The sequence below is a fragment of the Typopeltis vanoorti genome, chromosome 3 (genome assembly GCF_054136105.1).
Source record: "Typopeltis vanoorti isolate ZY-2024b chromosome 3, IOZ_Tvanoo_1.0, whole genome shotgun sequence".
In the NCBI taxonomy this organism is placed as follows: Eukaryota; Metazoa; Arthropoda; class Arachnida; order Uropygi; family Thelyphonidae; genus Typopeltis; species Typopeltis vanoorti.
This window is the reverse complement of record NC_143551.1, coordinates 95,300,956-95,325,200: the sequence shown is the minus strand read 5'-3', so window position 1 is coordinate 95,325,200 and position 24,245 is coordinate 95,300,956. Positions and strand designations below refer to the sequence as shown.

The 24,245-nt window shown below is 35.1% G+C and overlaps 1 protein-coding gene across 7 annotated transcripts in view; it reads right to left on the bottom strand.

Annotated features, from left to right (window-relative positions):
- LOC150108400 (F-box DNA helicase 1-like) overlaps positions 1-24,245 on the bottom strand; it is a 378,469-nt gene that overhangs the window by 58,643 nt on the left and 295,581 nt on the right. For all 7 annotated transcript variants that reach the window (XR_016548131.1, XM_090390741.1, XM_090390746.1 and 4 more), the window contains exon 16: positions 22,870-22,948. Coding sequence is in view for 6 of the 7 variants with exons in the window: in XM_090390741.1 (XP_090246867.1) it covers positions 22,870-22,948 (79 nt within the window). In the remaining variant the exon portion in view is untranslated. The remainder of the gene's footprint in view (positions 1-22,869; positions 22,949-24,245) is intronic.

Sequence of the window (24,245 nt, the reverse complement as noted above, 5' to 3'; positions counted from 1 at the left end):
GTCATGGTCAGTTCGATGTTTACAGAAAAGAGGGGGTAGAATAGAATTCTGCGGAACAGCATCCAACCCCGTGTGGTGACCAGGGTTAAAGAATAGTCCCAATGTAGCCCATGCATGTCGTAAAAGGCGACTAAAATGGGTACCCAGTACCCGGGGGTATAGCCGGGTTCCTTCTTGTAAGGTTGGGCGCAGGGCTAACAACCCTGTCCTGTAAAAACTCATTTGTTAAGAAAGTCAAAAGGAAAATTAGCCAGACGTACTTCGCGGAACAACTTGGACAACAGAAAAAGGATTATGAATATTGGTTTGGAAGCTGGAATGTCTTGAGCCTGAACAGACCAGGAACATTGAAGAGAGTGTGTGAGGAACTACAGAGATATAGAGTGCAGATAACAGCATTGCAGGAGGTGAGATGGAAAGGAAGTGGCATATTTGATACCAGAACACATACTATTTTTTACAGTGGAGGAGATCAAAAAGCCTTTGGCACCGCATTTTTGGTTAATAAAAAATGGAAACACTTGGTTCTTGATTTTAGACCAGTTAATGAACGACTTTGTGTACTGAGAATAAAGTTTAAGATATTCAATATTTCACTTATATGTGCACACGCACCAACTGAGGACTCTTGTGAAGAAGACAAGATGAATTTCTATGAATTATTGGAGAAGATACATGATCAGGCACCGAAACATGATGTAAAAATGGTTCTAGGAGACATGAATGCCAAAATAGGAAAGGAAGAGACCTTCCGACCAACAATTGGAAGAGATAGCGCACACGAAGAAAGTAATGAAAATGGCATGAGACTAATTGATTTTGCAAGTAGCAAAAATATGATCATATGTACAACCTGTTTTCCACATAAAAAAGTACATAAAGTTACCTGGAGATCGGCAGATGGAAAAATGGAAAATCAGATAGATCATGTGATGATTGATAGACGACATGCGACAGATATCATTAATGTAAGAAGTTTTAGAGGAGCGGATTGTGATACGGATCATTACTTGTTAAGAATTAAATATAAACAACGGATAAAAATTAATAAAGTAGGTAGAGGAAAGAGAACACCAAGATATGACATCCAAAAATTAAAAGATGGAAAAATCAGACAAAAATATATTGACAGATTGGGAGAAGAAATAAATGAGGATGAACATATAAATAATATGACTATAGATAAAAAATGGGAATGGACCAAGAATAAAATTTCTAAAGTGGCTGAAGAAGTCCTGGGATTCAGAAACAAAGATAAAAGAAATGAATGGTATGATTTGGAATGTAGAAAATGTGTTGAAGACAGAAATACAGCTCGTCTAAAGATGCTTGGACGAAAAACTCGAGCAAATGAGAATGAATATAGAGAAAAACGAAAACAAGCCAAAAAGATTTGTAGAAGAAAGAAACGTGAGTGGGAAAAGTCAAGGCTAAATGAAATTGAGATTTTGAAGAATACAGGACAAATTAAGAAAATGTACAATAAGATAAAGGAAATTAAAGGCGGATTTCAACCCAGAACAACTTTCTGCAGAGACCATGAGGGAAACTTGCTCAGTGGAAAGGAGGACATTTTGAGAAGGTGGGCAGAATATTTTGAAGATCTCCTTCAGGACAAAACAAGCTTGGAAAATGACGTTCCAGAAGAAGACGAGTTTAACGAACCCCTGGCAAGTATGGGAAAAGCTGAGACAGAGGAAGCACTAGAATTAAACGAGGTGGAATTAGCCCTAAAGAGAATGAAAAATAATAAAGCACCTGGTGAAGATGGAATACCAGTTGAGCTATTAAAATATGGTGGGCAGTCACTATTAATCAAAATACATAAGTGCTTGTCAGAGGTATGGGAAACTGAATCTATGCCTACTGAATGGTACACTGCTATTATCGTTCCTATACATAAGAAAAATGACAAGTCTCTGTGCCAAAATTATAGAGGAATATCACTGTTAGCAGTAATTTACAAAATATTTGCAAGGGTACTGGCAACTAGATTGGAACCCTTTATAGAAAAAACGCTGGGCGACTACCAATGTGGTTTTAGGTATGATAGATCAACAACAGACCAGATTTTTACAGTACGAACTATAATGGAGAAATGCTACGAGTTCAATATCAATCTGCACCATTTGTTTGTGGACTTTAAACAAGCCTATGATAACATCAATAGAGATAAGCTATTTAAAGTCATGAAGGAATTCCAAATTCCACCTAAACTGATAAGATTAGTTAAAATGACACTCAGAAATACCATGGGTAGAGTGCAAATACAGGGCGAACTCACACCTGAGTTCAGGATTACCAAAGGATTACGACAAGGAGATCAACTATCAACAATGCTTTTCAACCTATGTCTTGAAAGGGTAATACGAAATGTAATTATAAACAGAGGTGGAACTATTATGAATAGAAGTCTACAGCTTTTGGCTTTTGAGGATGATGTAGACTGTATTGCAAGGACTGAGAGAAGCCTTAGAGAAGGTTATAGACAAATGAGAGAGGAGGCAAGGAAAATGGGACTACAAACAAACGAAACTAAAACAAAATACTTAATTGTTGCCAGAGATAAACAAAAATTGGGAAACAGCCAAAGTTTCACAGTAGATGAAGAAACCTTTGAACGAGTCCAGCATTTCAAATATTTGGGTTCAGTAATAACAGAAAGTAATGATATGTCAGTTGAAATTACCTATAGAATAGCTGCTGCAAATAGAACTTATTATAGTATTCAACCACTATTAAAATCGAATTTGATTTCGATAAAAAGTAAAATCCAGCTATATAAAGTAATCCTCAAACCTGTGCTTTTGTACGGCTGCGAAACATGGACAATGATCCAGAGAGATCAAAACCAATTACAAATATGGGAACGAAAAGTATTAAGAAAGATCTTTGGCCCAATTAATGAGAATGGACTTTGGAGAGTGAGGAATAACAAAGAAATAATGGAGAAATTCAATGAAGTGGATATTATTACTGAAATAAAGGTGAGAAGACTGAGATGGCTAGGACATGTTCAGCGAATGGGAGATAATAGAGCCGTAAAAAAGGTCTTCATGTCTGGACCAGGTGGATCTAGGTCCAGAGGACGACCGAAAAGGAGATGGCTTGACGATGTGGAGGATGATTTAAAGAAAATGAGAGTAAAGAACTGGAGGAGCAAGACGCAGAATCGTGAAGAATGGAAAGCTATCCTGAGACAGGCCCAGGTCCTAAATGGACTGTTAATGCCAAGGAGTAGTAGGAACAGCATCCATGGAAATATTTGTATTACAGATACAATGAAGAAATTGTCTGTGAGAGAGTGGCTGAAGAGAGTCTGCAAGCAAAGGGTTGCCAATTTGCCAAACTCCTTCTTCTGAACAGAATCAAGAATTTTTAGGTCTTAGATGCACTACCAAAAATGTAAGAGAAGTATCCCAAGGGTGGGAGGCGTAGGATTCATAGTAGCTGGACAAATGAAAAGTAACATCTTAAGCAGAAAAAGTTTTTTTTTTTTTTTTAAGTTGAGAATATTACAGAAGTGATGTAGTTATACCAGTAAAGGCTAGGAGTAAATGTCAGTCCAAGAAGTGAGACTTTAAGTCAGGGTAATTGGAAAATTAAAATCAACTCTGGTTGTTGTGACAATAATCTGTGATTCAGTTCAAAGCAGGTTTAGATGTCTGCAGATGTGTGCACACATCATTTAAGTTAGTGTTTATGCCAAGAATACTGAAGTGAATATGGAAGATATATATATATATATTTTTTAACTGCCATGATGCTATATTGAGTTTACTGTCATGATTATGTTTAAGAGGTGAAGAGAACAAGCATGAAGTAGGCATTCAGCAGCCTAAATGACAACACCAGATCAGTCTTATGTGTTATCTTGTGGCCAGCCTATAGAACTGCTTAAATGATGGGAGAGACTGGATCTCCACAGTATTTCTGGAATGCCCTTGAAAAATATCACTCACACTGTGGGGGAAGACAATAGTTGAAATTCCTGGACAAAACATAACATTAGTCCTCAGGCCCATTAAGCAAGGAGGTGGTGGTGTGATGGTAGTAGTAATAGGTCTAGACAGCATTTCCTCCAACTAGAATGTATTATTTGATAGTGAGATTGCACAACAATAGCAGCAGCATCATTCTCTTTGGTGAAAATGGACCACACCTTCAAAAAAGTAAGATTGACTTTACTGGGAAGGTTATACACTGTGCATCATTGACCCATTAGAGATCCAATGTCCCTTAGAATTCACTTCAACTTAGCATCATCAGCACACAACTGAATATTTCCCTCTAGTCTATGTCCCTAATATCATCAATATAAAAGTTAAACAATGATGGACTAAGTACAGAATACTCTGGTACACTACTTCATTCTATTAGACTCTGATGCCGTTGTGTTCCTTTTGTATGTCACATCACATCACATCAGCACTATGACCATAATGCATCAAGTCAATGTTTAAGTATAAAAAGAAATTTTATAGAAATATATAAAAAGATTTATACAAAAAACTTTGGTGTATACAAATAAAATCATATAAAAATATAAAAGGTTATATAAATTAATATGTAGTGAAAATTTAAGGAGATCAAATAATCTGCTAGGCTTGATAAAATCTGCCAGAATGTATAGGGCTCGGGAAGATTGGTAAAAGTGGTAAAGAAACTGATTGCATTTGTTAAAGTAATGAGGGGTACTCTATTAAACTATAGTGAACTGTCAAAAGTGATGATCAACACACATATACGCATATCACCACTACCACCACCGATGTTAAATGTGAGATAAGTATAACCTGTCCAAGTTTAATTTCGGGCTTAATCTGGTATAATGTACTGTTTTTCTCTTTCTTTCTCTATGCCATGATGTCTGCCATTGGAATATAATTTTTATCTTATAATCTGCTTATAGTGCAGAGGACAGGAAGATGATGGGGTCTTAGAAAACAAGCTGACCAAGCTGCAGCATCCTCATTTCCTTTGATCCTGACAATGGCTTGGGATCCAACAGAGACAACCATCAAGAAGGCGGATCCAGAGGGCAGTGGTTGTTGGTATACCAATCTTCTAACTGCTTGAAGAAATCTTCTTGAATCAGTATAATACACCTTTGGTAATATTTTAACTTTATGTAATTTAATGCTAGCTCTATTGCATACAGGATCAGCAGCATAGTTGGTATATTCTAGAATATGGTTAGATATTTGCCTGTGTGGAGAGAGCTGCAGCCCTTAAGACTCTGATTTTGAACTGTCTGGAGAGGGAAGTACAAAATTAAAGTACTCTGTTCTGTGTGCATTTGAAATAGCAGCTAGTAGATAGAGGGAGGGAGACAAGCAGAATGTAGCTAATCTGCACGAGGAGAAGCTAGGTGATGGAATACAGTTGTACCATGGTGTTAGTATGTTTAGTGGTATCCGTTCATTATTGTCAACCTTGTCTAGAGTTCCTAGTAAAGCTTTTATTTGCAAACTGGGACAGTACAGGTATTGTACACATTTTTCTCCTGTAGACAAAAAATAACCCAATGGGATGGGCTATCAAGGATTTTATTTTGGTTGCATATAACAAGGACAGCTGCTGCTGTTGAGTGACAAAGGTAGTTTGTTTGTTTTGACATAAAGATTAGGAATAGGTGATGTTTGAAATGGTTCAGTTGCAGTTATGGTAGCCTAATAGTGGATACTGTTTCTTGTAACAGCATAGACTTGAGACCCATAATTGAGTCTTTATCTGATAATTATTCAGCATAAACAGAACAATCAATATGTCTGCACTCTAAGAGATCGAAGCTAAGATGATCTAAGATCACCTTTCTTTGTACTTATCTTGCAACTGATGTATATAAGGTAGAAATATCAGTTTTTTGTCATATACAAGTCACAAGAAACTTTACTTCCATTGTAAATGAGATTATTGTTTGTCCTGGTCTCAGTTCTGGATCAGGATGAACACCACATTTCTGACAAAAATGTGGTGTTCTATGGCACCAAAAAAAATATGAACTCAATCATAAACATACAGTTTGAAAGATGGTCAATGGCTTGCTGTAACTGACTGATTCTCATATTACAAGAATAACAAATGATGAGAGTCAGTCATACAGAGAGCATTACTTACAGTTGGAGGAAGTTGTTCTGCTACTGAGTTAAGTATATGACAGCAAATAACATAACACTCAGCAAAAAAAATGTGAGACTCCCTCTTCTTGGAAGAAAGGATCGATCCCATTTGGACTTGGAAATTTTGGTACACATGAATTTTGGTACACTTTCAAAACACCAAATAATAATATATATATATATATATATATATTATTATTATTATTATTCGTGACACCTCCAAGGAGTCTGAAGACTCATCGTGGGAGGACACCTATTGTACAACTCTCTGTCTCCACCACTACACCGAACCTCTAGTACCAATCATCTACATCAGCGCCATCTACTGCCCACCACCACACCTAGTACTTTTTGTCAGTAAATTGCGTGTGTTCTGAAGGGCCGATTTGTCTGTTTAATATATATATACACACTTCTCAAAGACAAGTTATCCAAAAAAATGTTAGCCTTACTTACTCCTCAATGTGTCAAGTCTGGATATTTCAGATTTCAAGACACCATCTACAAGCAAAATCATGGTCTAGCAATTTGCCAACATTTATTTAGAAGATTTTGAAGTCAAAGCTATCTCTTCCTATTCCTTAGCACCTAGAATTTGGAAATGATATGCGGACGACATTTTCCTCATTTGGAGCCATGGACGTCATTCTCTCCTGGATTTCCTTGAACATCTCAATAGTCAACATCCAAATATCAAATTCACGGCTGAGTTTGAAACTAATGGCTCCCTGCCTTTCTTGGACGTGAAACTAACCCGTTCTTCTGAAAAACTTAAAATTTCGATGTACAGAAAACCTACACACACCAATAGATATCTCCATAGTCAGTCCCATCATTTCCTCCTCAGAAACTTGGAATTATTTCTACTTTGGCATATAGAGCTCGCTCTCTTCTTGACGACCCTTAAGAACTTCGTAAAGAAATCAATTTTCTTAGATATACCTTCAGACTGAATGGTTATTCTCAAAAAATTACTAAAAAATTCTTTTTAATCCTCCTAGTCGCCACACTCAATAATGTTAAAGGCAATATATCTTTCCATACATAAGCACAGTTTCTCAAAAAATATAACATTAGAACTTTATTTACTCTGCTTCCTAAGATCCACTTCCTAGTGAGCTGTCCAAAGCCTAGCCATCACAATCTAAAATATCCAGGTGTGTATAAGATATGATGTGACTGCAACATCCCTTACTTTGGCCAGACCGATAAGTCTATTGAATTGCATATGGATGAGCACAGGAGGGACATCGCTTACAAGAGAACACGTGCTAGTGCTTTATCCAGCCATGTCCTTTTTTCGGCCGATTCTGATGATGAAAACCATGGTTATACAATCCTTTGGGATAGATCTAACAACATTTTCCATTGCCATGACGAATTGGAGAGAAAAATTATAGAATCTAGAGAAATCATCCTCAACCCTGTACATTTAAATAATAATTTAAGCAATAACCTTCCAGACTGTCATTCTGCTATGATCAAATACTGGCGCTCACGAGATGCGATATGCACGCACCCATCCAACAATGTGACCAACGAAGGAACTACTCTAAATACATTAACTACAACATTTTCACGTTAAATATGTATAGTGACTTTTCCTGTGCTACTCACAGTTTTTTATCTTCAATGTTTAAGGTTTTTTCTTTTATAAAAACATCTGAAGAAGGATGTAAAAAACCAAAACTAGTCATGATACTATTAAACCTTTTTCAATTCTTTTTAAAAATATATAATATAATATATATTGCTTTCAGAAAACCATAAAAGTGACCATTTATGTTCAGCTCTCAAACTGCTCTGATTAGCTGCGTGCACAAGCAGCTAATCAGAGCAGTTGGACACTACTTTGGAATTTCTAGATCCTTGGCTTTGGAAAGGAAATAATAATTGCCATTTGCCAGGGTTCCAGAAATTCATTGTCACAGAAAATTCTTTGAAAAGTAGAGCATTTGATTCCCGAGGGATAGTGATTATGTTTAACCATCTTATAACGGATGTCATCTCTCTGATCCTACACCAGCTGGTTGGAACTGAAGCAAAACAGCTTTCACTTCTTTCTTGAATGGCCTGTTATAATCTTAGATCATTTGAAGTGAACAGAATTTGTTGTTTTTTTTGGCTTTGCTTTTTTTGAACATTAGAAATTTGAGGTTGCAAAGGATGTTGCCAATGTTTTGTCATTACAATCTCAAGATATCTATAGCTGTTTTTTGGGTAACAAAGTGCACAGCCAGTTCCAGGATTGAAAATGAATTGGAACACTGACCCCACCCCTTCATTTTCTAAATTTTGTCCCAAACCTCTTTGGTGGTGTGCTTAAGGGTCAAAGCGGTATAACAAAGAGGAGACCTCCACATAGCCTTTAAAGAAATGGAGAACCGACCAGGGCTTCTGACCTAACGTCCAATCCTCACCTTCTCATGGTGCACACTGTTGGGTACTACCTGGATACTGAACGAACGAGGATGTGCTGGCAATTTGGGATTTAGCCGACCAAATTGTATTCTTATTGGCTTAAACCAATATAGAAAATCATGGTACAACATGAAAAAATTTCATGCCAGCTGGTGCGTCGCCTGGTTAAACAAGGCCCCCCATTGTTTTCGCCAGGGTACCAAGGCAAACAGTGAAAAGTCAGCTACTGGAACAAATCCTAAAACACACCCCAACTCAATATCACCAGAATTGAAGATCGGTACTACCAACATAAGAAGCCTGAATGGCTAAGAAATGGAGCTAGCTGAGGAATTACATAAGTACCAGATCGACATAATAGGGGTGACTGAAACAAAAAAGACAAAAACTGGTGAGATCTTTCTGAGCAATAAATACAAAATGTTATATTCAGGAAATGACAATCAAGGAAAAGAAGGAGTAGCCATAGTATTCAACACAAAATATGAGGCTAATCTTCTTGAATGGCAGTCAGTCCCAAGTAGAGTAATGTGGGCAAATATGAGAATGGGGAACTGGACAATGAGACTTATTTGTGCCTATGGTCCCACAGAAGGTTCTACAAAGGTAGAAGTGGAGGAATTTTTTGAGGCTTTAGAAAAAGCAACTGACACAATGAAAAATGAAAAGTTGGTCCTTGTTGGGGATCTAAATAGCAGAGTAGGAAATGATTGTGAGACATACAAAAATATTTTGGGAAAATTTGGAGAAAAGAGCAAAGCTAATAATAATGGCAAATATCTGTTGGATTTCTGCTCAGGACATGGACTGGTTATTACTAAAACCATGTTCCAACATAAAAATGTGCACAAATTCACATGGAGAGAAGAGGCAAGGAATAAGAGAAGTCTCGTTGACTATGTTATTATTGATAATGATGTTTTCTCCCTGGTGCAGGACATCAGAGTGTAGTGTACAGAGAATTTGAAATTGGAAGCAATCACTATTTAGTCTTGAGCAGGATAAAATTGAATTTCATACTGAAAAGAACAACATGTAAGAAAGTTTTAAAGCGAATAAAAGTAGAGTAGCTCTCAGATGTGAACTGTAGACTAAAATACACAAAGATTATTGAAGAAAAAATGAAAGAGTTTGAGAACAGGAACCAAACCTTGGAGATTTAATGGCAAGCCCTGAAGAAAACCCTGATTGATTCAGCCAGAGAGGCATGTGGTGAGGTTGTCTGCAAGGATAGAAAAATCAGAACTCCATGGTGGACATAGGAAGTTAAAGAAGCAGTGAAGGAAAAAAAGAAAGCATATCAAACTTTCTTGGCAAATAAGTCAGCTTGTGATCTTAGAGAATACAGAGACAAATGTAAGAAAGCTAAACACTGTGTAAATCTAGCTAAACAAAAGTCATGGGAAGATTTTGGTAAGAACATAGAAAATAAATATCACGAAGGTGGCAAGATATTCTGGAGGTTGTTGAAGAAGCTCAGAAATGGAAGAAAGAGTGCTGTAAAAAGAATTAGAGATGATAAAGGTGATATGAAAACTGGAGAAAAAGATATCCTTGAAGTATGGAGTAATTACTTCGAAAAATTGCTAAATGAAACGAGCAGTGATGACAACACAGTGATAAAAAACACTGACCAGGCATGCAATCGGGAATATATATATCCATGCTTGAAGTAGAAAAAGCCATCAAAAGTCTGAAATGTGGAAAGTCAGCTGGAGTAGATGATATTAGACCAGAAATGCTCAAGTATGGAGGTATAAAAGTTTTACAGTGGCTACACTGCATAGTTCAGAGGGCCTAGACAGAAGGATGAATTAATCAGATGATTGGAGTAGAGCTAGTACCCATATATAAAAAGGGAAATAAAACTGATTGTGAGAATTACAGAGGTATTTCTCTACCGAGTGTTCCTGGTAAAATTTATGCCAGTATATTTGAGAAACGGTTGAGAAGGATTGTGGAAGAAAAGCTTGGTGAAGAACAAGTTGGATTCAGACCAAATAGAGGCTGTCAGGATCAGATATTCACTTTACGACAAATAGTTATATTCCCAAGACAAAAGTCATGGGAATATAACAAAGATCTGTATTTAAGTTTTGTCGATCTGGAAAAAGCATATGACAAGGTGCCAAGAGAGAAGCTAATCACAACACTACAGTTGTATGGTGTCAGTGGATCATTATATCAAGCAATACTTAGTCTTTATTTGAGTTGTACGACAGCAGTATATTTGAGTTAGAATTGAAGGAAGTACGGGGAGATAGTTTAATGTTAAATCTGGTCAGACAAAAATGTACATTATAACTTCTGTTATATATAGATTACATTATGAAGGAAAGTGGTTTGAAACCTGATATCAAAATTGGAGATGTTAATGTCAGCTCCTTGCTTTATGCGGATGATGTTAAACTTCTAAATAAATCTGCTACAAGTCTGCAGTAATAGAAGGTAAAGTTCCTGGAAAAAGAAGCAGGGTTGACCATCAATGAGATGGATGGATGGCGTGTGTGTGTGGAGTGACTGATCTTCAAAGAGTTGAGGCCACTAGAAAAGCAAACAACAGGACTACATGGTGAGGCCTGGTGTGGCACATCACCGAGCATCGAGGTGACCATACGGCATCTGTAGATGCCCAGTGAAGATAGTAATAGTACAAGTCTACAAGATTCCCTGACTAAATTGAATAACTGTTGTGATAGATATGGTATGAAGGTCAGCAATAACAAGACGAAGATAATGAAAATAGGCAGAAGAATTGAAAATATCAGCTGCATTGTGAATGGAGAACCTATAGAACAAGTAAAATATTTCAGCTACTTAGGCACGATTTTTAGTGAAGATGGTATATTAAATATAGAAATAGACAACAGAATCAAGAAAGCTGGTACGGTAGGAAATCAACTGAATAAATTTATATGGAATAAGAGAGAAATTAGTCAAAACACTAAATTAGCTGTATACAAGACTGTGTTCAAACCAATTTTAACTTATGGATCTGAGAGCTGGGTCAGAAGTATAACACTTGACCAAAGACTAGAGACCGCAGGTATGAGCGTCCTGAGAAAGATTAGGGCCGTGAACAGATGGCATTAATGGCAATATCATATTAAAAATGACAACATTAGCAAAGAACTTGACATTGTCAGCATCCAGGAATGCATTAGCAGAGCTAATCTCAGGTGGTATGGTCACTTAAACAGAATGGGCGAGGAAAGATTAGCCAAACAAGTGTTCTCTGCCAGGTTGGCAAGAAAAAGACCCAGAGGAAGACCAAGATATAGGTGGATTGATACAGTAAAAAGTGCCTTAGAAGACAGATATATAAATATAAGATCTGACAATGTTGTAGCTTTGACAGGTAACAGATTGATTTGGCAGAAAATTGTAGGTAGAAAGTTAGTAATAATGTAAATTTTTCATGTAGTACTATCATTGTACACCCCTTGAGGGTAAATGTCAGGAATTTGATGATGATGATGACCTCTTTGGTGTTTCTATCTGGTAATAAAACACGCGAACTGAATCTACGAGGCCTTTTCCCCTCTGACGGCAAATGTATCTGCTTGGGAAAACATCTGAAAGCAATTACAATTTGTGGGATGAAGCATCTGTAGAAGATACCCATAGCTTTGTTTTGAGATTTTCTTGGCTGCTGTACATTCTAAATTTCATCAAAGTTTGGGAAAATGCAGAAACTGACTTGATGTTTAAGGTGCTGCAGTTGTGGCAGTTTCTATTATACACTCTGTAATATGATTCATCTTCATTAATAGGAGAGAAGCTGATTGCTGCAGAATCAAATTCTTCTAGGGATGAAATGATATTACAATCAGTGCAATCTATTTCCTATTATGATTGTGATGAACTACATGATTGTCCACATAAAAGAATAGATATCACAAGAAAATTACTCCCACTTTTGCTTCCCATTTAAACAGTGCAAAGAGGAATGGTGAATAAATTTTTAGGTTGATAAAAGTCAATGTCTAGGTGCACATACCCTTAATCTCTTCTCATAGGAAACATTCCACAGATCATTCACCATTTTAGTTGCTCACCTCTCAATCCTCTCCAGAACTTCCTTACTGTCAAGAAATCGAGAAGACTAGACTGAACATAGTAATAAAGATATGAGCATATAAAGACTGCATAAAGAGGAATAACTTCCTTATCACTACTTGTTAGCATGTTCTTCAATAGCCAAGTAATCTTATAAGCAATCTTAGTAATATGTCCTTTAAACTTCAACTCTCTGTCTACCACCACCACCACTAAATCCCTAGCTTCATCTGTTTCCTGGAGTACAGTGCCATCAATGTGCTATACAGCTTGTAATCTATTTATCCCAAAATGCATTACTCCACATTAAACTGATATCCATTATCTTTTGCCCATACTGGCAACCTATTTAAATCATCCCAAGTTCTCCATTTCGTCTTGATTCACTATTGTTCTACCTAATTTTGCATCATCAGCAAACGACTGAATATTTCATTTCAATTATTTTCTATATCATTTATGTAGAAATTAAACAGTAGTGGTCCTAGCACTGAACCTTGCAGCACACCACTTAGTCACCTGCTTTCACCTGGATTCCATCCTCTTATCCACATAACAGTGTCAGTACCAGATATGTGAGAAGGTGGCTGCAATTCATTTGCTATGATAAGCAGTATACTTCTGCCATTTTATCTTCTCTATGTTTCCTGAAATTACTAAACCCTTCACAGTCTATCCCTGCAACTACTTCATTTGCTGTTAGCCAAGTCTCACTAATGCTTGTAGCTTTTGGTGAGATTGCACTAAGCAAAGCCAAAAACTCCTCTCTCTTGTTCCTAATATTTCTGTCAGCAGTATATAGAAGCTGTGGCATCCCTTAAGGCTCCAGCCATCTTTACTTCCTGAACTGACTACCATATTCAATATTTTTGCCTGAGAAACTAGATTTTCCACTTGGTCATACACTCACTTGCCTCATGGGTGCCTTTACACATTCACCTGCATCCCCCCCCCCACCCCTCTTTGCTAAAGTTTTCCTGAATTTGTGCTTCAGCATGCTCAGTTAACAAAGCTCTCTCTCTTGACACCTAACACTAAAAGCATATAGATGCAGTACGTCAGCATTACACAAATCCTTCTTTCCACTGAACACAGGCCATAGGTCCACAAACTCCACATCACGCTACATCATTGGTTTTGAGCATGCACCATGCACCTCTTCTTCTGATGTTAGTTTATACATTACCTCACAGAGTATTGTAGCCATTTAAATCCTTCATTAAATTTAGAATACACAGTCCATTATTTTTGTGACTGAGCTCTGATATAGTGGAATCATTATTTTTGTATGTGTTTTCAGGAGTGCTGGCACCCTCTATGGGTACAGTGATGGATACTTGAAGGTCTCAAAAATGATGGTCTTCCAGATTTTTAGCAATGTGATGCAGCCAAACTTGATTAAGTTTGGAGAATGTTGTAGTGCTGTGGCAGATTCCAGAAATCTGCTTCTTTGGTGCATCAATCCTAAGATTGGTTAGTTATAGCAGCACATCATAGCATCCCATCTTGTGACCTTCTTTTTATCTCTTCATAACTCTGAGCACTAGTTAGCATTATTATGTTATTTATATATGAAATTCTTGGTGTGCCTCATGGCCTCTTTCCTTCTACAGTCCCCCTCCATTATTTCTGTAATCAGTCCCCCCATGCCTCAGATGGTGTCCAATTAGGCTTTTTATTCTCTTATTGATGTGGTTCATTGTGACCACTCTTCATGAACTATATTTATAACTTCTCCATTACTTTTTCTTCCAGAAATATCTGATTTAAATCTGTGTTTGTATAAAAGGGAGATTTTTTTAAATCAGAGGTAAAGAGAGAGGGGGGGGCTATTTCTGGAATCTGCCGCAGCACTATGCAACTGTAACCTTTTACAATTAGTCTGTGTTTGCCCTCCTACTAGTGTGCCTGCATACATGTGCTCAATATTTCTTTGCACTCATGAAGATGCCTTGGGGACCAAGGCCAAATATTGGCTTATTAATCTAATGAATCTAACTGCTGACCTGGTTAGCGTACCCACTCTCCAACCAAAAGGTTGTGGGTTCTAATCCCCATTATGGTCATAGATGTTTGCGAATTTCATTGCACAGTGTGAGATCACATCCCACTTATTGGAGGCCTGAAGTGGCTTAAAAAAGTTCCATGTTTAGTTTCTAGAGTAGGGTTTCCAAACTATGTAAAAATAAATAATTTTTAAAAGAATATATAAAATTGATAAAAATAGAAAAATAAAATCCTTAGCGCCCCTATTATACAAATGTGCTATAGGTTTACTAATAACCTTCTGTGTGTGGGAACAACATAAAAAATAAATAAATAACAATTAACATATAAATAAATAAATTAATTAATTAATAGCTTTAGGCATCTGTTTTTCCACTAAATATCAACATGAGTGATAATCAACATCCAATCATCCATACTATAATTTGTATACTTTTTTTTTTTTTTTAATGGGTTGAAAACAGCTAAAAAGAAACAACAGTGTTATCAGGTGTGGATATTAAATTAAAAGCTTTAAGATGGCTTTATCTCAAGGTAAACCATTAGCAACTGTAGTAACATTTGTAATTTTTTAAGAGAATAATGAAAGAGTTAACAAAAATTATAAAAAATTGTTTATTTTGTATTTTAATTGAATAACAGGTTAAACATTTGATTAAAATCTGCACTGCACTGGCCTATAATAAAATGTGTCCTGAAAGGATAAAACCATGTACTAAAATAGAAAACAAATGGTATTGATCAGACTGATATCCCAGTAATGTTCTAATCATTTATATACTCATACCACTTATCACTTTTATTTCTTATTACGTCTGGAATGCTTTATCTTATAAGTTGTTAGATATTTCCCATAATACAAGTACATAGCACATTCCTTTTGTGCTTTTTTAATGTATTTATTCAATATAATGAGCTCATATTTTATTCAAATATACAAATGATTTTTTTCTCACTAAAAATCTATATGTGACAAGGAAAAATCATTAAATTCCTCATATGTACCCTAAAGGGATGCACAGGAAATCACGAAAGTACTACAAAATATGTTTATATTATTACTAACCTCTTGTCAACAATTTTCCTCCAAATTGTTGAAGGAAAATGTAGAAATGTAAGATAGATCTTACATTTCTATCTTCTAGGATATTTCTGGGTGCTTCAATCCACATAGATCTTAATCATCCCATGGGTGTTTTTCCTGCCATCCTATCATCAAACACCTTTGCTAATGGTGTTTGATGATAGGATGGCAGGAAAATCTGCCCCCCCCCACTCCAAATATTCAAATTGCCGCCCTGTGGGGTGTATGCCCCACGTTGGGAAACACTGCTATAACACTTTAGATTAGTTCTGCTAGCATATTCTTGAATGCTAACATATCAAGTTCCTTCCTAATACACTAATTTTAATACAGCCTTCCTTAACTTTTCTCAGATCTCTAGTGTTTGATCAACTGTATTATTTCTAATTCCTCTCTCAAATCCACAAGTTAAAATTAGGTTGAACACCGTCATGTATACAGCTACTTTTAGCATTTTGATTAATTTCTTTCTTATTCCACATAAATTTATCCAGCTGGCACTCTACTACACCACCTTGCTTATTTTATTATCTATTTCCACATTTAATTTGCGTTTTCACTAAAAATAGTGTCTAAATAACTGAAATGTTGTTCTTGTTCTATACATTCTCCATTCAGAATGCAACTGAAGTTTTCTGTTCTGCCTGTTTTCATAGTTGTGGTCTTTTAATTGCTGATTTTCATGTCCAAAATTTGTTACAGCTGTTATCAAATTTAGTTAAATAATCCTGATCACTTACACTGGATTTATTAAAGAATACAACATCAGCTGCATAAAGAAAAGAGCTCCATTTGATGTGTCCGATTCTGATATCACATATGCCACTTTCTCTCATAATATAATCCATATAGATAATGAATAACATGAGTCACAGTATGTGCCTTTGTCTTACACCTTATTTTACATCAAACCAGTTTCCTATACTTTCTTTGATACTAACTGCTTACAACTTAAATAAATATATTGGTCTGCAATTGTGATTATTTTTTGTGCTTGAAATATCTGAATTAAGAAAAGACAGTTAAACATTTTCAGACTTCAAAGCATGAATATTTGTATTGTTGTTATATGACATACTTATAATAAATCATTGTAATCATGACAATTTCATACTCTCTACTGCATTTTATTCCAACTTTTTACTATTTCGCCTAGCAAATAATGTTATTGTGGATTAACGAGCTGAGAAATACAATATTTCTCAATAAAGAAAACAATTCTTAAGTTATAAATGGTACATCTGACTTGAATTGTATTTAATTAATGAGGCAATCACCCTACCTTTGTGATGCATAAAGGTGGAGTTATGAAATTAAGACTTTGTTTAAATGGTTTTTCCTTTAAATACTTGTAATCTTAATTTTTGCAATATGTTATTAATGAAATTTGATACTCCATTAATGCCCATCTTCATAAAAGTTGTTTTTTGTGTACACTGCTGCTTTGATAATGGCCTGATTATGTTGACGGAAATAGTCATTGCAACTATTCAAATAATTATTAATACGTTTATTTACAAATGTGAGTAATAACTCTTAATAAGAAGTTAATATAATTAAGACTGTTCTACATGTTTCCATTACTCAAATATATATCTCTTAGGTTGTTCACAGTTAAGTAAATAGTTTTTTGTGTGTGTTAGTTATGAGAACACAAAGTACAAATGTTATATAAGATCTAAATGTACTAAGATATTACTATTAAAATATCAATAATAATCATTTGCCATCTGGAAATATCATGTATCCTTGAAGGATAAAATAAAATAATTTAATAAAAGTATTGTGGTTTTTAATAAAAGCCAAGATAAGTTTATTAAAAAGAGAGTTTGATTAAAAAAATCAAAGAGAATTAAGAATCTCTTTGAATAACTTTATAGAATAACTAAATAACATTAACATTAAGAATAACAAAATAATAACTTTATATGCATTCAAGTCATAGTTAATTAATAATATATTCTGGATTTTATCAATATCTTTTATTCTTCAGATTAATGCAATGGAACATATTTTCATTCAGGTTCTTTATTTTAATGAAAATAATGTAGAAATTATTTTAGCACTATTTTCAAAAGCTTGCACTGAAAATAATTGATAAATATTTATTGAAATAAATATGATCTGAACAATACTAATTTTTTTAATTTTCATACAAATTATCATGCTTAATATCCAAACTTAAGTGCTATAAATGGTAAAAATATCTGAAACACAGACTGATTCAAAATTTGTTCATTTTGAAATATTTTAATTACATCACTCAATGTATATACATAGGAATTGAATTATATAACTACTTTTTGGTCTAATTTTCTACTGGTTTAAAATTTTGGACAGGAATATTTCAACATTTCACTATCTTAAAGATATTACTTTATTTTACTATTTCAAGAAAAGAAATAAAAGAATAATCCCAATGTGCCTGTTGAAACAGGTGCTTCTAAAATTAACCTATTTTAGTGCAGTTTGATTATTTCAGCTACTCCATTTTAATTCTGAAATCAGTTGTTCAGTGAAAGGCAACCAACTGAAATTATTCAAATTTTTATAACTAGATTTTCTGTTATATTTTTCCTATATAAAAAATTGTTTGTCATAAAAATATTAGTTTTGAGTGTTTTTTTTTAATAAAGTTCTGACTGCTACTGCTGTTTGTTGCCATTTTTGAAATAATCTCCAGTATTTCTAATATTAGAGATTTCCTAGATATTACTAAGTTAGTATTTCTAAGGAACATATCAGAAAAAATATGAGCTAATAATCCTCTCTAACACAGTAAGAGATGAAAGCCAACTCAAATTACTCACTATAATTGAGAGAGAGAGAGAGAGAGAGAGAAGAAAGAATACCTCCCAGAATGATAACTAAAAATCCCCAAGCAAGCAAACAATAGTAAAGTACACATCAGGAATTTCTTTGTTCATTTTCATTCTTCTGACTGATTAGCAGACATCGTAATCAAAATATCGATATTTCTTTTATACGCTGATTATAGTATTTTTGTGAAAAATTAATCCTGCCTAATCATCTTACAGGACTATATAGTTTCCAGATTTCATAATTTTCTAAATTAAATTACCTAACCAACTATTCAAAGTATAGATACTTCAGATAATAGTTTATTTACAAACTGTTCATAGGAGAATTTTACTTGGGGAGCAGTTTCTATACATTTTCTATATTTTGTTTTCCAGAACATTTTTCACTTGTCACAAATATTAAAGTTTTTTAAATTTTAACCTTATGTAAATATATGATATTTAAAATTTCAACTCGAGTTTCTCAGCTTGGTTTAACACCTAACTGACCATGAAATGTTTTTATCATAAACAGCACTGGGAAAGGATTAAAAACTATTTTAATCCTTTCAATATTTCATCTATCACGGAGACATCTTCAGGTAGTACAACCTAACACACACACACACACACACACACACACACACACACACACACACACACACACACACACACACACACACACACACACAAAAGCAATATATAACTAGGTGGGATATCCTATGTGGGCATCTGTAAGAGACCCCAGTTATAAATTGGGATCTTGAAGGCTTAATTTTCCATATTTTGGGAAGTTACTTGCATCTATATTTATTTAAATTAGGCTGATTTCTGAGGGCTGCTGCAGATTCTAAAAACAGTTTTTCTCTAAACTTAATGTGATGGGACACAGTGTTTTTTTTTCAGTTGATCCTATGAGCAGTATCCAATGCATGGTCTGCAAGACTAGAGTGTCTCCATAGTCATGATTGCAAATGTATTTTTTTGTGTTCTTCTATGCAGATGGTGGCTGATCTACCTGTCTGTTCATAGTTGCAGGAACAGAGAACTTTATATAAGTCTTAACTCACAAAATACTGATTATTCATGGTTAGCATATAGAATGTAAGCAAGACAATATGGTAAGTTGAAACTTTGTTTATCCAGGCAAGTAAACTGGCTGCCTTCCTGAAAAGATGCCAGGATACAAGAATATTATCAAACTGCACCAAACTAAAAATCAAGTTCAAATCAAAAAATGCCCTCCATATATACAAATGCATAAGTTTTGCTCAGTTGCAGAAACAGATCATTACAACACACACCAGCCTCACTGCTTCCAATGCCACCATCAGCTCATTACAATCAGAGCTCTCAGCAATACCCTGAACTTTCCATTTTCTTGGACATTTCAGAAGCTTTTGCCCAAAAAGAATTCTTAAAAGTAAGAAATAAATATATCAAAAAAGTACAACCAACAGTCTGGGCAATTCTAGATCTCAGCCTCAAGTTCAACTTCTTCATACTCTAGTGAACCTGTTGTAAAACAGGCTTAATAAAGAGCCATCAACACCCAAAGCCTCAGCCACAGTTTTGCTGTAGCACCAAAACAAGTGCTGGTAGTAGACTTAATGTTCAACATCAAACATGGAATCTGTAACTTGGTTCCTAAAATAGAAAACATTAGACTTCACATCACTAGTATTCTTTCTTAGTGTTTGCCTCTGAAAAGAAATATATCATATGGCCAACTCCCGGCTCTCAGAATGTTATGAAAAGATCATAGCATAGCTATCACCACAGTGGATAAGGGCATGGCCACATAGCAAGCACCGCATACAATCATAAAATGAATATTTCCTCCAAGACTACTCTACCTATATCCTATGAGAATACAATCTTACTAAAACTCAGATTAAGAATTTAAAAAGTCTATTTAAAAAAAGTATCTTCCTGGTCTCCCAACACCCAAAAAACTTAAGCCTTTCCGTTCTCATCTTCACTGGATATCTGGTTCACTAAAATCCACAATCCCATTCCCCCCCTCTCCTCCTTCCCTCCAAGATATAGTAGATGCCACAAATTCCCCCATGCCTTAAATTATCAAAAAAGTTAGTGAGTTCTCTTATCCCTACCCCCCTTATTGGTCATACCAAATCCTACATTAAAAAAAACTATGCATTTGAAAACTTCTACTCAGAATTTAATTATATATATAAAAGCAGATATATGATTTAGCATTGATATCATCCCCACTGTTTACCAATATTCTCTTGAATGACATCTTAATACTCTTAAAAAATATTTTTCTATTTGATATCACAGATCTCTTTTTCTTTTATCATTCTGTATATTTTTCTTGGACAAACAAAATATACAAACGAGCAGAGGGAAAACTGCTATGAATTTCCCCCTCTTATTCCCACTTGTCAATTTTTACATGGAAAATTTTGAAAAAAGCTCTTGACTCAGTTCCCCCTCAAACATTCTATCTAGCCTCAGGGCCCAAACACATTAAATTTTTTCCCTCTGTTACCTCAATGTCTACATTCAAGAATCCAGTTTATGATGGAAAAGGAAAACTAACAATAATCTACCCTTCTTAGATCTTCTAACACATCTTCCTAATGGTGCCATCTCCTTCACAGTATACAGGAAACCAACTCACATAGGCAGATACATTCATATACTTTCCCCCCTCACTTCCCCACTCAACAATATGGCATAATTAAAACTCTAACCAATAGAGGCTACAATATTTGTTCCAGTGAAACCACTCTTTCAACAGAACTCAACCATATACACCTCACCTTCCTATCTAATGGATACAGTTCCTACAGAATTAAAAAAATAATCAATCCTTCTCCCTAGTCCATGATCATCTTTCCAGAAGGATTTCATGAATGGCATCATTCCCTACATCTGATTTATATCTGAAAAAACAGCCAAGTCCTTAAAGAAATACAACCTCTACAGCTTTTAAGCCACACCTGAAACTGGCTACCCTTATCTGTTCCACTAAAGACCAGCTCCTTCCTCTCAGTTCCTGGTATATATAAAGTTGCCTGCTCCTGCAAGTAGGCATACTATGGACAGGTAGATCAGCCACTGTCTGGACAGAACACAAAAAATACACCTGCAATCATAAGTCTGGTCTTGTAGACCATACATTGGATACTACTCACAGGATCAACTAGAAAAAACTCACCATGTTCCAATCACTGCAAATTTAGGAAAGAAAGCCTGTTTTAAGAATCTGCAGTTACCCCCAGAAATCAGCCTAATTTAAATAAATATAAATGCAAGAAACTTCCCAAAATATGGAAGCATTAATCTTTCCAGACCACAATTTACAACTGTGGCCTCCTACCTAGTCAGGACTAATTTTACATCCATGTGTTTCATTTAGTTTTGTGTGTGTTACAAGCATTAGTTTGTACTCCTTGAAGATGTCTCTGTGACTGAGATGAAATACTGGAAGGATTAAAATAGCTGTTAATCCTTTCCCCAGTACTATTTATACTCCATTAAATCTCCAACATGATAAAAACACATTGTAGCCAGTAAGGTGGTTAAACCAAAGCTGAAAACTACAGTTAAAATTTTGAATTTCATGTATTTACATAAGATGAAAATTTCCTTAAGTAGCATTCGTGACAAGTGCTGTAACAGCTAGCAAATAAAGTGATGCATCTGTAAACTAAATATGTAAAGTTTTTATTGAATCGACCTATAAATGAGATTCAGCATTCCACATCTTCTTTTAAGGTAAGTCTAACTTCCTTTCCTACTGCATGCTGGTTCAAATATGTGAGTATATATGTTTAACTACATTCATGACTGGAAGAGTTTGCTCAATCTTGGGATGTTAAGCCTGTTTCTTAGGATGTTAAGCAGCAGCTGTACATGTTCCAATGGGCTTAGTACTGAGTGAGGGAATAATTGATGCTATTTCAGATGAACATTTGTCATGGAAATATTTATAGAACACACAAGTTGCAGAGACCAAACGTCTGTGTAAAAGTGGGGGGAGTGAGTTAGTAAGAGATGGGTCATTTATCAATCTAATTTCTCTCCTCTATATTGAGTCAAGCATTTTGAGGGAGCTTTTAGGAGCTCCACTCCAAATGTGAGAGCAGTATTTGATAGTTGGGCAGATTTGTGATTTGTATAAGGTTAACAGCTGTTCAGAGGTGAAGTAACATCTTCAGCAAAAGAGAAATCCTAGTTTTTTGGAAGCTGAGGATGCAATGGTTGTGATGTGTTTATGCCAGGAGAAGCAGCTATTAGTACATGTAGTTTACTAGAAAGCATTGTGATTGTTCTAAACAGCAGAGTTTACATGAACAGCATTATAGTTTCAAACAAATAAAAAAATAAAAACTGATACTCTTACCTTCAGCAAATGGTTCACCAGCTAAAGCAAATAATCTGTAGATATCAACAAGCTGGCTCCAACCATATCCTGTTATTCCCTACAAAAGAAATTATGTACTGCATATTAAATTGCTGGGTAACGAAATGAAAACATGTGCTTACTAGATTTTATTAAATTGATTACTCTGAATACCTTATTGACATATTGAAGATATACAAAACACCATGTATTGTATACATGGTGTTTTGTATTATAAATTGCAAAATGAAGCCATAATCAGCCATTATAATGCTAAACCCAAGTTTAGTGTTATTCAATGAATTAACCTAAGTGAATCATCAGCTGATAAAGTTAGTCATAGGATTTTTTAATTTGTACTGAATCACTGTTTAAAGTTAGGACTGTTCACCTCACAGTTTCTGCAAGCTAATTCCAAACTGTCTCATTTTTAAATATCATAACAATGATTTTTCTATGGTCATCTTCAGAACGTGATTAGTGATACTGGACTTTTCATTCTATAGGAATCTGAGATGATTTATGTTCTTTAGCATGAAAAGTCCAGTATTACTGATCACATTCTGAAGATGACCATAAAAAAATATTTAAAACTGAGAGAATTTGGAATTAGCTTGCTTAAGTTTAAAAGCTACTATTCCATCAGTTCAACCAAAATATAGAACATAACAAATGAAGGAGGACCTTGTATCCATAAATAAAGTTGGTGGTGACAATCTTTGACTAGGATTAACTACAGCTGAAATTTTATTAGGAGACATGAAAATAGGCATAGAATTATATGTGATTAGCAGCTATCAAGATTAAATTTATATGCTGGCTGAATGTATACTTAACAAGAAATTATCTTTATACATATTTTACTCTATCCTATCCTATGTGGTCCTAACAGGTACTTATCTTTCCAAGATAAGTGCCTATTATCTTGGATTTGCAACCACAACCTAAGGATAAGGTAGTTAAGCCCTTTGCCTGCCGGTGTGTGTCCTATGCCTGTAGATGTGTGTTCACGGGACTGGCTTACCTGTTCTGGGATACAAAAAGCTTGAGTTTTCAGGTGAAAAAAAAACCCTACCTCTGTATAAGACTGGCTAGCTCACCTTTCATCGAAAGAGACCAGATAAAGGTTCCTTACATTACTGACAGGAATCGAACCCAGGTAATTCTAACCAAAGAGCTTCGTCTATACTGACTGAGCTACGGAGGCTCTATTTTACCATATAAAATATCTTTATTTCATGACTATGGCATATACTGAGAACAGTTCATGATAACTTGTTCTGAGTTCTATAAAATAAATAACAATACATTTTTGAGGAAGATTACATTACTTTACATTAGTGAATGTCATTTCCCAGCCCAGCTGCAAAAAAGTA